Here is a 13762-nt window from a genome sequence, read left to right as displayed (position 1 = left end):
AAAGCTGTAGCCCTGTCATAGAACTTTTTCCCTGAGGACAGGACACAGCTTTATGAATCAGGCGTATAAGCCATGTATCTGTGGGTCAGAGGTGGCCCACAAGGGTACTTGTGTTCCAGGTGTTTGCCATGATCGCTGTTTTAAAACTTTTGAAATCTGGCTCAGCGCCTGTAGCTCAGTGGCTACGGGTGCCAGCCAAATACACTGGAGCTGGTGGGTTCGAGTCCAGCCCCGGCCTGCCAAACAACGACAACTGCAATCCCCACCCCCCACCTCCACCACCCAAAAAAAAGAAAGAAAAATAGCCAGGTGCCCGTAGTCCCAGCTAGTAGGGAGGCTGAGGCAAGAGAATCTCTTAAGCCCAAGAGTCAGAGGTTGCTGTGAGCTGTGACGCCACAGCACTCTACCAAGGGCGACAAAATGAGACTCTGTCTCAAAAAAACAAAAAACTTTTGAAGTCAATATTTAAAAGTTGATGTATTTTGCATTTAGAAAATTCAATTCCCAAGTTATTTTGAAAAAATCGGGTCTGACCGCACGGAGACTGCAAGCATCTGTGTTGTCTCTCAGCAGGCTCTGAGCCACTGCTGCCACTTTATAGAAAGGGCATGTAGCGGTCGAGCCACTTCAGCCTCTGTCCTCCGAATTGTCTCCCCTGCATTGCTCAAACTAGTATTTTTCTTACACTTGCTAATACTTCTTTGCAACCCTTTTCAGCAGGGGAAATAAGATGTCTGTATAGGGCTGTGCCTGTGGCTCAAAGGGTGCTGGCTCCATTTGCCAGAGGTGGCGGGTTCAAGCCCAGACCCAGTAAAAATTGCAAAAAAAAAAAAAGTCTGTATGATTATTCTCAGCTTCTTTTTAATTTTTATGTTATCTTTCTGGATCCCATAGGCATTTCAGGTCAATTAAATGATGAGAAAAGGATTTCTACTTCATAATGGATTTATTTATTTATTTGGCTCTCTGTAATTTACCCACTATTTTGTAGAATTGGGGGGGTTACTGCCTCATTGCTCCAGAATCAGGGGTCCTCAAACTTTTTAAACAGGGGGCCAGTTCACTGTCTCTCAGACCATTGGAGGGCCGGACTATAGTTTAAAAAAAAAAAAAAAACTATGAACAAATTCCTGTGCACACGGCACAAATCTTATTTTGAAGTAAAAAAACAAAAAGGGAACAAATATTGTAAATCTTTAATTTTGGGATAGATATACGTTCAAGAGTAAAGATAAAACAGTCATCTTCTCTTACCACGATTTCATGAAGCAAGAGGACAGTTTCACACCAAAAATTAAGGAAGACAGAATCATGAATTAAACGAGCAGTCCCCAAGGAAAAAAGCCACATGGGTTTGCAAGTGGGAGGAACCCTCTCAAAGCTAGTGCTCGTGTCAAAGGGCTTCAGGAACAGCTAGATCCAGGAGCCACACACAATATCAGCCGTGCCTGGTCTCTCTTTCTTTGTTTTTTATTCTTATTTTTTCTGTCTCTCCCCATCTCTCAGCTCTACTCTTCCTTTCAGGGCAGATTTCCCCTGGAAATAGTGATGGCTCTGAAAATTCCAGTTTTACATCTTTATAGCTTCAAAGAGAACAAACCGCTTTCTCAATTATTTTAGCAAAGCTCTGAGCTTAGCTCAGAGTCTACCTAAGTTTGCCTCCTTTGAACCAATCACAACAACCCAATCAGAGCAGTGCTCTGATTGGCCATGCTGTATCCAGGGATGGAGGTAGTTTGCCCAGGCCAGTGGAGAGGAAGGGGGAGAAAGATGGTTTCCCAAGGAAAATCCAAGTTCTGGGACCAGAAGATGGGGGAAAGAATCCTTGCTGGGAAAGCATAAAATTAATCTACTACTAGATAAATAAGTAAATGTCCACTACCATGACCTTGTACCATAAGTGTTTGTACATTTTTTTCCTTTCTTTTTCTTTTTTCTTTTTTTTTTTCCCCATTTCATTCTGGATTAGGAAAATGTAGAAACCACCCAATATTAGAACATCTCTATTTTGACATATTTATTTCTCTGCTACTGAGAGTTCTCTTGAAGCCATTAAAAATGCATTTTGTCTGAAATTGCTGTAGACAGCCAACTCTGCAGAGAAGCCGGTCACGCCGCCAGAGCCCGAACCACCAGGAGTCGCGCAGAAGGGCAAAGAGGCCTCCTCCAAGGACAGGAAGGCGGCGGCCGAGGGCAGCAAGCGGAAGAACAGCAAGCCGGAAGCCAGGGAGCCGACGCAGTGCCCGGGGCCGGCCGCAGGGGGCGCCAACTCGCTGCAGGATGGCGACAAGTCCCAGAAGAGGCCCGAGAAGCGGCGACAGTCCCTGGGGGGCTTCTTTAAGGGCCTGGTAGGAGGATTTTGTTGCTGCTGCTTTCTGGTTTCACGGGCCAGGGGTGTGGTTCCCACTTCCAAAGGGGATAGACCGGACAGGGCAGGGCTGGCCATTCAGCAAATGCTTCCTGAGGGCCTACTGTGTACCAGACGCTGCGCTGGGCGCAGAGAGCAGGGCGGGAGGCTCCTACTGGGTGCCAGACGCTGCGCTGGGCGCAGAGGGCAGGGCGGACGGCTCCTACTGCGTGCCTGACGCTGCGCTGGGCGCAGAGGGCAGGGCGGGAGGCTCCTACTGGGTGCCAGACGCTGCGCTGGGCGCAGAGGGCAGGGCGGACGGCTCCTACTGGGTGCCAGGCGCTGCGCTGGGCGCAGAGAGCAGGGCTGAAGGCTCCTACTGCGTGCCAGACGCTGCGCTGGGCGCAGAGGGCAGGGCGGACGGCTCCTACTGCGTGCCAGGCGCTGCGCTGGGCGCAGAGGGCAGGGCGGACGGCTCCTACTGGGTGCCAGGCGCTGCGCTGGGCGCAGAGGGCAGGGCGGACGGCTCCTACTGGGTGCCAGGCGCTGCGCTGGGCGCAGAGGGCAGGGCTGACGGCTCCTACTGCGTGCCAGGCGCTGCGCTGGGCGCAGAGGGCAGGGCTGACGGCTCCTACTGGGTGCCAGACGCTGCGCTGGGCGCAGAGGGCAGGGCGGACGGCTCCTACTGCGTGCCAGACGCTGCGCTGGGCGCAGAGGGCAGGGCTGACGGCTCCTACTGCGTGCCAGACGCTGCGCTGGGCGCAGAGAGCAGGGTAGACAGTTCCAGCCACTCTGGAGCCCACACGTGGGTGCTGAGTGTGGGAAGAGCCAGGAGGGGAGGCTGAAGGTGAGGGCCGGGCCTGGCCTTGGGTTTGAGAGAAGAGCGCGAAGGAAGGGGCTTCTTGGAGGTTATTATGTCTGGCTTAGTCTGCAGAGAGCACCAAGGAGGCTATAGCAGCCGGAGCGACAGAGGCAAAGGTGGGATGCCCAGAAGCAAGGGATTAGGGTTCAATCCTGTGGGACTGGGAGGTTGGCCAGAAAAAGATGATGCCCAGAGGGGCCTAACGAGTTTAAATGAGGGCGGCTTCTCCTGAGCCTCACCCATAGGACTCTGCCTTCCGGTACCTCTCAGCGGCTGGCGGGTGAGTGGAGGCCAGACGTTAACTAGTTAATTGCTACATCAGGTTGCTACCTCAACACTTTGGGCCCGACTGTCCCATGCATTGTAAGGCATTTAGCAAAGTGCTAACAGCACCATCCTAATAGCACCTACTCCAGGTTGTGAAGATTCAAAAATTATGTGTTTAGACACTGCCAAATATCCCTGGGGGACAAAATCAGCCCTAATTAAGAACCACTGGATTATGGTACATCCCTTATGATCCACCCCACCCCATGTAATAATTTTTTTATTATTAAGATCTTTTTTTGAGACAGAGTCTCACTTTGTTGTTCTCCGTAGAGTGCCATGACGTCATAGCTCACAGCAACCTCAAACTCTTGGGCTCAAGTGATCCTCTTGCCTCAGCCTCCTGAGTAGCTGGGACTAAAGGCACCCACCACAATGCCTGGCTATTTTTTAGAGATGAGGTCTTGCTCTTGCTCAGGCTGGTCTTGAACTCCTGAGCTCAGGCAATCTACCACCTCGGCCTCCAAGATTGCTAGGATTCCAGGCATGAGACATTTATGGGTTATTTGTTTCTCATTGAATTCTTGTTTATTTCCTTCCCTAAACTGTTAGCTTTGGGGGAACAGTGACCTTGTCCTTCATGGGCTGACAGTGCTGCCCCAACCCCAGAACAGTGGCTGGAACATCGTAGTTTCGAATAGTTATCTGTTGAGTGAATGAGTGAAAAGGTGGATATTAGGTGGATGGATGGAAGATAGATGCAGTGAAATATAACTAGTAAATGTTAAAATATTTAGGATAATGTAAATCTTGGAAAACACGAAGAGTCTGAACGGGCATTAAATTCTAAGTAAGGCGGCTAAGCATAAACTTGGAGGAGAAATAAGCAAAGTCATACCCAGGACCGAGGGGAATGTGGGTTGAGCCAGGGATGGAGATGAGGAAAACACTGACACCAGCAGGGGCCCAGGGGCTGGGGTTAGCCTTCGTGCTGCAATAGAGGTGGGTAGAGAAGAGAAGCAAGCTGGCTGAAACCTACCTATTTGATCACTGGTAACTGTCCTATCTCACAGACACCTGTAGCTGTTGGTGACCTCTAATACATAGAGGTAGGTAAGTGCAGTAGCTTTCCTGCCCCAGGTGTGGTCCGCAGATCAGCATCTCTGAGGAACTTGCTAGAAGTGCAGGATCTCAATGTCAAGGTTAAAGCTTCATGTAACGTGTTACATCTGCCTGTCCTCTCTACATCCCCGAGCATGTGTGTAGAACCTCAATTTGAGATAATGCTAAAAGCCAAGATTCGAGGCCGCCAGAAATGGGAAGGCCCAGCCAGGGACCTGCTAGCTCTTTCCAGCTCCTCAGGAGGAAGGCTCTTTTTTAGATTGAAAGAAGGGATGAAGGAAAAGACTGACCACCACCCAGGTGGGATGCATAAAGCCCGATCACCTTTAGTGGGTGGGTGGTTTAGGTGGAGTACTTTCCTCCATGCTCAGCTCCAGCTCGGTGGACAGGAGTGCACACCTGACCACGCTTTGCTCAGTTATTTCCAAACGGAGGATGTGTTTTTCCTGCCTGAAGTTCTGGTGAAACTTCTTCCAAGCCACAGTGCTCTGGGTGGTGCAGAGTCTGGAGAGAATAGTGGTCCCTGAAGCTTTGAGCTCAGAGCCCCAGGTCCCCTCTCTCTCTTTTTTTTTTTTTTTTTTTGAGCTTTCTTTTTTCAGAGTCCCATAGGGCAATCTCTACACATCTCCTCATCCAGAGAATCCCTGGCTGGGGCAGAGGGGTAGATCTAATCCAGTGGTCCTTAACCAAGGCTGGTTTTCTCCCACAGGGGAGGTGTGACAGGTATCTAGTCACAATTATTTGATTATCACAACGGAGAGTAGGTGCTATTGGGAGGTTGTGGAAAGAGGCCAGTGATGTTGCTAAATGTCTTACATGCACAGGACGGCCTCCCCAACAAAGCCGTGTCCAGATGAAGAAGCAAATCAACAGTAAGAAGAGTCCCTACTCACAGCGTCCATCAGTATCAAGGCACACCTGTTACCTGCAGACACCTGCGAGGCACTGAAATGGGACTGGAGGAGCTCACAGACTCCAGCCAGGGGTCCTCAAACTACAGCCCACGGGCCACATGAGGCCGTGTGATTGTATTTGTTCCCGTTTTGTTTTTTTACTTCAAAATAAGATATGTGCAGTGTGCATAGGAATTTGTTCATAGTTTTGTTTTTTTTTAAACTATAGTCCACCCCTCCAACAGTCCGAGGGACAGTGTACTGGCCCCCTGCTTAAAAAGTTTGAGGACCACCAGCAGTGTAGAAGTGTGCCCTTTTCTCCACATCCACGCCAACATCTCTGGTTTGGGGATTTTGTTATGTGGGCTACTCTTACTGGTAGCCCTTACTGACTCCATGACTCAGTCTCATGGATGGAGCTGGAACATATTCTTCTTAGCAAAGTATCTCAAGAATCGAAGAAAAAGTATCCAATGTACTCAGCCCTACTATGAAGCTAATTTATAGCTTTCCTATGAAGGCTATAACCCAACTGTAGCACAAGAATATGGGGAAAGGGCCAAGGGAGGGGAAGGGAGGGGGAAGGTTAGGGTGGCGGGAGGGTAATGGGTGGAGCCACACCTAAGGTGCATCTTAGAATGGGTACAAGAGAAACCTACTAAATGCAGAATACAAATGTCTGCATACAATAACTAAGAAAATGCCATGAAGGCTATGTTGAACAGTTTGATGAGAATATTTCAGATTGTATATGAAACCAGCACATTGTACCCCTTGATTGCACTAATGTACACAGCTATGATTTAACAATAAAAAATAAAAAAATAGGGCGGCTCCTATGGCTCAGTTGGTAGGGCGCCGGCCCCATATACTGAGGGTGGCGGGTTCAAACCCGGCCCCGGCCAAACTGCAACCAAAAAAATAAAAATAGCCGGGCGTTGTGGCAGGCGCCTGTAGTCCCAGCTGCTCGGGAGGCTGAGGCAAGAGAATCGCTTAAGCCCAGGAGTTGGAGGTTGTTGTGAGCTGTGTGAGGCCACGGCACTCTACTGAGGGCCATATAGTGAGACTCTGTCTCTACAAAAAAAATAAATAAATAAAATAAAAAAATAATGAACAAAAAAAAAAAAAGTTTGAGGACCCCTGCGTGTCTAGACAAATAAAATAGATAATACAATCCTTTCAGAGAGTGAGATGTTTGATGAGAAAGTAAATCGGAGTGAGAGAGCTATATCTCATGGTGCACTTGAACCTATAAACTTCCAGGGCACACTTAAATTATGTTGGTCAAAAAGAAAGAGTGAAAAAAAAGGAATATATTTACTGTGCTTTGAACTTCTTTTGAAAATAATTAACGATCTTTAAAAATATTCACAGTACATCTAAGATCCTCTCATGGCACACCAGTATGCCGTGGCATACCAGTTGAAAATCACTGAGTTAGGGCGGCGCCTGTGGCTCAGTCGTTAAGGCGCCGGCCCCATATACCGAGGGTGACGGGTTCAAACCCGGCCCCGGCCAAACTGCAATCAAAAAATAGCCGGGCGTTGTGGCGGGCGCCTGTAGTCCCAGCTACTTGAGAGGCTGAGGCAAGAGAATCGCTGAAGCCCAGGAGTTGGAGGTTGCTGTGAGCTGTGTGAGGCCACGGCACTCTACCGAGGGCCATAAAGTGAGACTCTGTCTCTACAAAAAAAAAAAAGAAAATCACTGAGCTAGATGGTGATTGAGGAGGGGGGCACTAAAGTGAGGTACATTTGAAGGGGTTTTTACACCCCAGGTTCTGCTCTAAGTGCATGACAAGTATGCACTTGTTTATCTTGGGAACAACTCTCTGAGATGCGTTTGATCACTCCCACTTTAAAGATGAAGAAACCAAAACATAAAAGCCTGGCGCCGTGGCTCATGCTAGTAATCCCAGCACTCTGGGGGGGGCCGAGGCAGGTGGATTGCTTGAGCTCAGGAGTTGGAGACTAGCCTGAGCAAGAGCGAGACCCCATCTCCAAAACTAGCTGGGCACTGTGGCAGGTGCCTGTAGTCCCAGCTACTCGGGAGGCTGGGGCAAGAGAATAGCTTGAGCCCAAGAGTTTGAGGTTGCTGTGAGCTATGACCACCACAGCACTTCACTCTGGGCAATAGAGTAAGACTCTGTCTCAGAAAAAAAAAAAGAAGCAGCAGCAGCCAAAACACAAGGAGTTAAATAATTTATCCAGGCTTTTACAAAGACAGACTATAATATAATTCTCTCATCCACCACTTTGAATAAGATGAACCTATAAATTTAGCACAACCCTGGCATGGCGTGAATGCATGATAAGTGCTGTTGATATTACAGACCCTCAACAGGCTACAACCTCTCTGTGTTTTCCTACAGGGACCAAAGCGGATGTTGGACGCTCAAGTGCAAACAGACCCTGTATCCATCGGACCAGTTGGCAAATCCAAGTAAACAATCACCACAGTTCCCACCAAGTTCTCCTGCCACCAAGATCTTTCCTCCTTACCCCATCTCCCCCCCAACCTATTCCGTGTATATATCCTTCTGATGCCATCACATGAATTCTGCATACAAATTAAGCCCGAGCTGTTATATACTGAGGTGTATTATTTATGTCTTTGGTCTAGTCTTTTTGGGTAAATAACTGTAACGGTGATATAGCAGGTTAACCAGTGAGGTCAGAAGAGTTGACGCTTACCAAGCAGGGAAGGGAAAGTGTGGAGGAATTGGTTTAAGTTATGAAAAAGGTTAGCGACAAGTTGCCAAAGGAAGGTGCCTGCTAGAAAGCATTAAGCTTTGTAGGAAATAAGTGCTCATCCTGTAAGCTTGAAAAAAGGAGATGAAGGGCGGCACCTGTGGCTCAGTGAGTAGGGCGCCGACCCCATATACCGAGGGTGGCGGGTTCAAACCCAGCCCGGGGCCAAATTGCAACAACAACAACAAAAAAAATAGCCAGGTGTTGTGGCGGGCGCCTGTAGTCCCAGCTACTGGGGAGGCTGAGGCAAGAGAATCACCTAAGCCCAGGAGCTGGAGGTTGCTGTGAGCTGTGATCCATTTGTTTTAAGTTCATATTTCAAAGAGGGAGAACCCGGGCTGTGTTGAGTGGTTGCCAATTTCCTGGAATGGAATGTGTGGGGTGTGAAAAAAAGGAATGAGTTAAGAATTGTTTTTCAAATAAAGTCCTTGAAATGTATTGATGAGAGGGAAAAGATTGACTGGAGAGGGCTTAAAATGATTTGGGAAAACAATTGCTCTTGAGGCTCCGTGACAAAGGGCAAGGATTACAACTTAAAAAAAAAAAGCAAACAAATGAAGTTGCAAGTATATTTTACGACACACGGGGGCGCTAGGGTCTCCATTTTTATCCCGCATCCTGTATCCCTAACAAAGATTTTGTCTCTGCGATCTTACATTATTAATGTTTCTCAGATGGCTGAGGGCTCGCTTCATCTGTTCTGTCTGACACTTGCTTCAAATGCATCTGTAATTTCCTAAGGTTCTCAGGATGTGCTCTGATAAAACCCTCCCCATAACCTTAGTTAATAAAAATTTACGGAAGATTATTCAAATACCTGAGTTTTTTTTTAATACTTGTACAGAGGAACAAATAGGACTGTGAGTCTAGTAAAATGTAATCTAAAGTAACATGGAATGGACTGAAAGTCATGTACACTGTATCTTTCTTTTTTTCTGGTTCAATAAAAAAGAAAATACATTTCCTTCTAAAGTATCTTTTAATTTTCAACTTTTAAAGCAAGTCTCTCCTACTTGATGTCCAGATGGCTTTACATTCCAGAATATAAAATCCATACTCTTCTGTTACCTTCTTCGGAAGATAATTTTCTCCCAATCCTCCTGGATATCCTTGGATAGGGACACACACGTGCGCACATGTGCATCTGTGTATTTGCCCATACCCACGTGCACGTATATTAAAACCCTGGCTTAGGTCAGGTTGCCTGGAGCAGAGCCTGAAGCAGGGACAGCCTGAGTGGGCTCCCTGGGAAAGGGAGTCAGAGAATAGAGGGCAAAGAAGGGCTTGGGCAAGGATTGGTCTCAAATGGAGCATGAATTATACCTCACAATTACCCATTCTTGAGGCAAGGGGGCTGGCCTTTGAACCCCTGTAGGTGAGTGCTGGGCTGTCCTGGGATCTGGTGGGATGGGCAAACTGCTTCCACTGAGCTGAGAAGCTGCTGCCCCTGAGCACCCAGAAGGTGACTGCGTCACTGGGTCCACCAGAGAGAAACACATTTGCATTCAGATATGTGCTGACACCTGCATTTGCATACACATGAACATATCATACACATCACATATGGGGACAGGGAAATACATGCACACACTCGTGTTCATGTAAATAAACGCATGTGATTAATGCATATGGGCACGCACTAATCTACCACCCAGCTCATCACACGTGAGTGGAAACAAACCTTAATACACTCTCCTGGCTGGACCTAGAGTGTAGAGACCAGTTTGCCTCTCAGGCAAGTTAAAGCCTGGCTTTGGCACAATAGGCACGTGGGAAGTGTGTTCAGAAACAAGGGACTTCTCTTAAAAACTCAGACTGAAGTGGGGAGAGGGCCCTTTGGACTGGCTGGATTCTGGGTTCCAAATAGAGACCCGAGGGTTCGCTGGTTAGCTTCTTCAGATATCCTGACCACACCTGGAGATGACCCGTGTCTATGCTTCCCCAGTTGAGAACTGTCCCGTGCTGCTCCATGTCAGAGTGTTTAATTTGGCACAGTGCAGGGAAAATCCCTGCGGGGAGGGCCTTCCTGGGGGATGACTTTCCCTACACTGTTGCCATCATTAGAGCAGGGATGCTGAGCCCAGGGAAGCAGGCAGCTGCTACTCCTTTGTCTCCAAACACCATGGGGGCTGCCTGCTCTGACCTTTGGGGAGCTCCTGGGCTGCAGTCCATTGAGGAAGGTGACAGTATCATTTGCAAGTTTCACCTCACTGGGCACAGGGCTTTTTGCCCAGATGAGAAGTGCCCACAGGCAGGAGGGAGAGAAACCAGAGCAAGGAACTGAGCCGCGGGCCACAGCCACCACTGCAGATGGAGCCCTCCCCCTCCCCCAGCAAAACAGAAAAGGTTCTCTGCAGAAAAGCTCTTGGCAAATCAGGCCAACAGTTTTTATAACTGCTGCCCTGTGCTCCTGGGCCAAAAAAAAAGAGAGAGTGAGTGAGAACAATCTTTTAATGACATTGCTTTTTTTTTTTTTTTAAGGCAAGAAAAGTCACAGTAAACTAAAAACCTGACTTCTTAGGGAAACTCTAATAGGTTGTAGCTTAAGAGGCAAGTAAACCCACCTTTTTGTGTGTTGTGTGTGTTTGCTGTTGCTGTTGTTTTGAGTTGAGATCCCAGTCCTGATGCATTTAACAGTAAATAACTAATTTCCACCTCGCCCTGAACTACAGAGTAAAAGAGCAGAAACTCACCAAGTGAGCCCAGGAAAGCCCTAAGGACCCAGATTCCCAGAAATGCCACTCAGAACAATGGAGAGAAAAGCAAAGCAAAACTTACACACAGCAAAACATTCCTGAATGCCCTGAAAGAGAATTTAAAACCTGGGGGGAGGGGGCAAGGGTGCCTTTTATTATTGTTATTATTATTTCTTTACTTACTCATTTACTTATTTATTTTAGGTGCACAGGGAAGTGTGTCTTCTCGTAAGTCAAGAAGCAGCAGCAGCCTTTCCAAGATTGGAGGTTTTAAGCCGAAATGGCCGCCACTGTGCACGGGCACACGGACACACAGGCATGTGCACACACAGACACACACACACGCGCGCACGTATGCATCCCACAACACTTCCAGTCCAGCTGATGGTGACTTTTTGATGGATATCTGTAAACAAATTCATTCAAAAGAGCGGTTATTCCCAGCAGCCCATGAGGTCCCTCTTGAATTCATCCTCTTGGGGGGAGGCATGTACCGAAACAGATGCCCCAAAGGGAAGGGAAAAGAACAGAAAGTGAAATTCTTGTGTTTTTATTGTATCCCCTTGCCAGTTGCTCTTTAAACAAATTATCTGGGATTTAAACACATTCTCTCTCTCTCTCTTTCTGTCTCTCTCTCTCTCACACACACACAGGCTGCATTGTCCTTGTTTGTTTGCAAACAGTCCAGAAGTTCAGGGTCCCATGTCCCGCTGGCTCCTTCTCAAAGTGCCTGTAAGGGAGTAAATTTCTACCACCTGGACCTGACAATGTCATTCTTATGGCTTAAAAAAATAAAATCAGGTGCACTAACCTACAGTAAAGGGAAAGAAAGAGAAGTGATTCCATTATTAACTTACCCAAGGTGCAGACACAGGGAAAACGAGGGAGTGAGCTTGGCAGCAATGTAAGATTACAGGGGTGGTATTAACATCCTCTGAATGTCCCGCTTTAAGCCTTTTAAAGAGGCAATTTTGCACAGTGAGTAGAATTAGTCCTCTCCATGATCAAGATTTTGTTCACTCTATCAGTGAAAATAATGTGGCCCCTGGCCCACTGGAAATTACGGGCTCCATTAGGAAGAAAAGAAATGACTTACTGAGCAGCAAATTCTCTAAATTTGTAATTCAGATCTTTCGTGCAGGCCTGAAAGCTGGTCAGGATCCAGCCCTTTGCATAAATTGGTTTTCTGGGAGTTTAACTCTTTAGGCTCTGTGATCCTTGTCTAGAAAGGCACTCAAAGTAACACCTCTCCATCCTGCGGCCCTTTAACTAACCGTAGCAGAAGGAGCAATCCATAACTTCACAGAAGGAGAATAATAATAATGCTTAGATTATCACACATTCAAGTTTATAAAATGCTTTCTGAATACAATATGTCATTTAAAGCTGGATGTCCCTAAATGAATGTAATAGCTTCTTTTGTTACATTTCACTGGGGATGGAGGCAGGTGGTAGAGGGGAACTGGTATGTACCTGTATGGATTTTTTGTGAATTTTTTTTTTTTTTTTCAAAATGAGCACTTCTTGGCAAAATGGCCCCCAGCTGCCTTTCTGGGAAGGATTGCGGGGAAGGGCCTCGTTCCTCACGTGATTGACAATCAGGGAAGCACGTGTCCGTCCAAATGCGGCCACAAGGGGGCGCTCCAGGACCTGGGGTTCTGCAATCTCCAGCCAAGGCCTTTCCCCCAGATTGATTCCCTGACCAGGAAACTGGGCCAAAGCTGCCGGGGAGGGTTTGCTGATTAACTTCTAGAAAGCAGTCAGGTTTGATGAGACATAGAACAAGAAGGCCAAGCTGGGCGGGTCAGTTGCCTTCTAGCCCTGCCTTCCAAACATCAGTGAGGTTAGTTGGTTGTTTTTTTTTCCATTCTAATGCACTTCATCTTGGAAGATGCTCAAGAAAGACTGTGTGATTGCAAAACGTTAAATTGGTGTCACTAAAGAGCATGTATATGTCTTTCTTACTGGTCCGTCTCCAGGAAGAGGGCAGGTGACTTAGGCTCCAAGATTCCTCCCTCAATAATGGGATCAGAGATGCCAGCAGGGGAGGTGCTGGGCGCCTGTAGTGAGCTGGTGCTGGTACTTCACGAGCACCTAGGACATGAGAGCTGGTCTATGACAGGGAACTTTTAGCACCAAGTAACAGAAAACCCCTGCTCAGATTGGCTAATAACAGTAACAATAAGGATGTTTACAATTTCGGATAATACCTGTTATGTAACAGCTTTGGCTTTGACTCTCCAAGACTCCATCCTGGCTAACAATCATGACGAGGAAGTTGTCGTTTCCTATAACAGATGTTAAGTCACAACCTGACTCTGATTCTCCGACACTCTGCCATGTTCCGTGGATTTGACTTCATCCTAAAACTGGTGGTAAATGGTGGCTGCAGTTCCAGGCAGAGGGCTTATTGGATTGTCACGATCAGTTTTGATGGCTCATTCTGGGGACATCGGTGTTGAGAAGGCAATACAATGTCGCAGAAAGTAGCAAAGCCATTATTAATAACATCTGTGTTGTTAAGGTTGGCCATTCCCCAAATCGAACACATCCCTTCAATTCAGGTTGATGGGATTTGCATAATGATGGCACCTGGCCTCCAAAGAAGGGCTGTTAGACTGAGTTTATCAAGTTTAGGACCTTCTTGTCTGTCTCCTCCATCATTCCATCATCAGTGTCTAGCTCAATACCTGGACACTGGAGATATTTGATAAATAATTGGCATGGATGAATTGTTGGAAAAATATTCTGTGGCCACACCCATTAGAAGTGGGTTGCCTCATCCTCTGGCGTAGGCTTGTTTTAGCCTCAAACATTTGATCACGCTA

General features: G+C 47.3%; 1 protein-coding gene across 5 annotated transcripts in view; it reads left to right on the top strand.

Moving 5' to 3' along the window:
* Positions 1–9210, top strand: part of BCAS1 (brain enriched myelin associated protein 1) — a 102107-nt gene extending 92897 nt beyond the window's left edge. For all 5 annotated transcript variants that reach the window (XM_053574217.1, XM_053574218.1, XM_053574219.1 and 2 more), the window contains 2 exons: positions 2085–2348; positions 7860–9210. In XM_053574217.1, the coding sequence (XP_053430192.1) occupies positions 2085–2348; positions 7860–7934 (339 nt within the window). In that variant the 3' untranslated portion in view covers positions 7935–9210. The remainder of the gene's footprint in view (positions 1–2084; positions 2349–7859) is intronic.
* Positions 9211–13762: the final 4552 nt, after the last annotated feature.

Source organism: Nycticebus coucang, chromosome 21 (assembly GCF_027406575.1).
Source record: "Nycticebus coucang isolate mNycCou1 chromosome 21, mNycCou1.pri, whole genome shotgun sequence".
NCBI classification, from domain to species: domain Eukaryota; kingdom Metazoa; phylum Chordata; class Mammalia; order Primates; family Lorisidae; genus Nycticebus; species Nycticebus coucang.
Note: the sequence above shows the minus strand (reverse complement) of the source record. Positions and strands in the feature narration are given on the sequence as shown.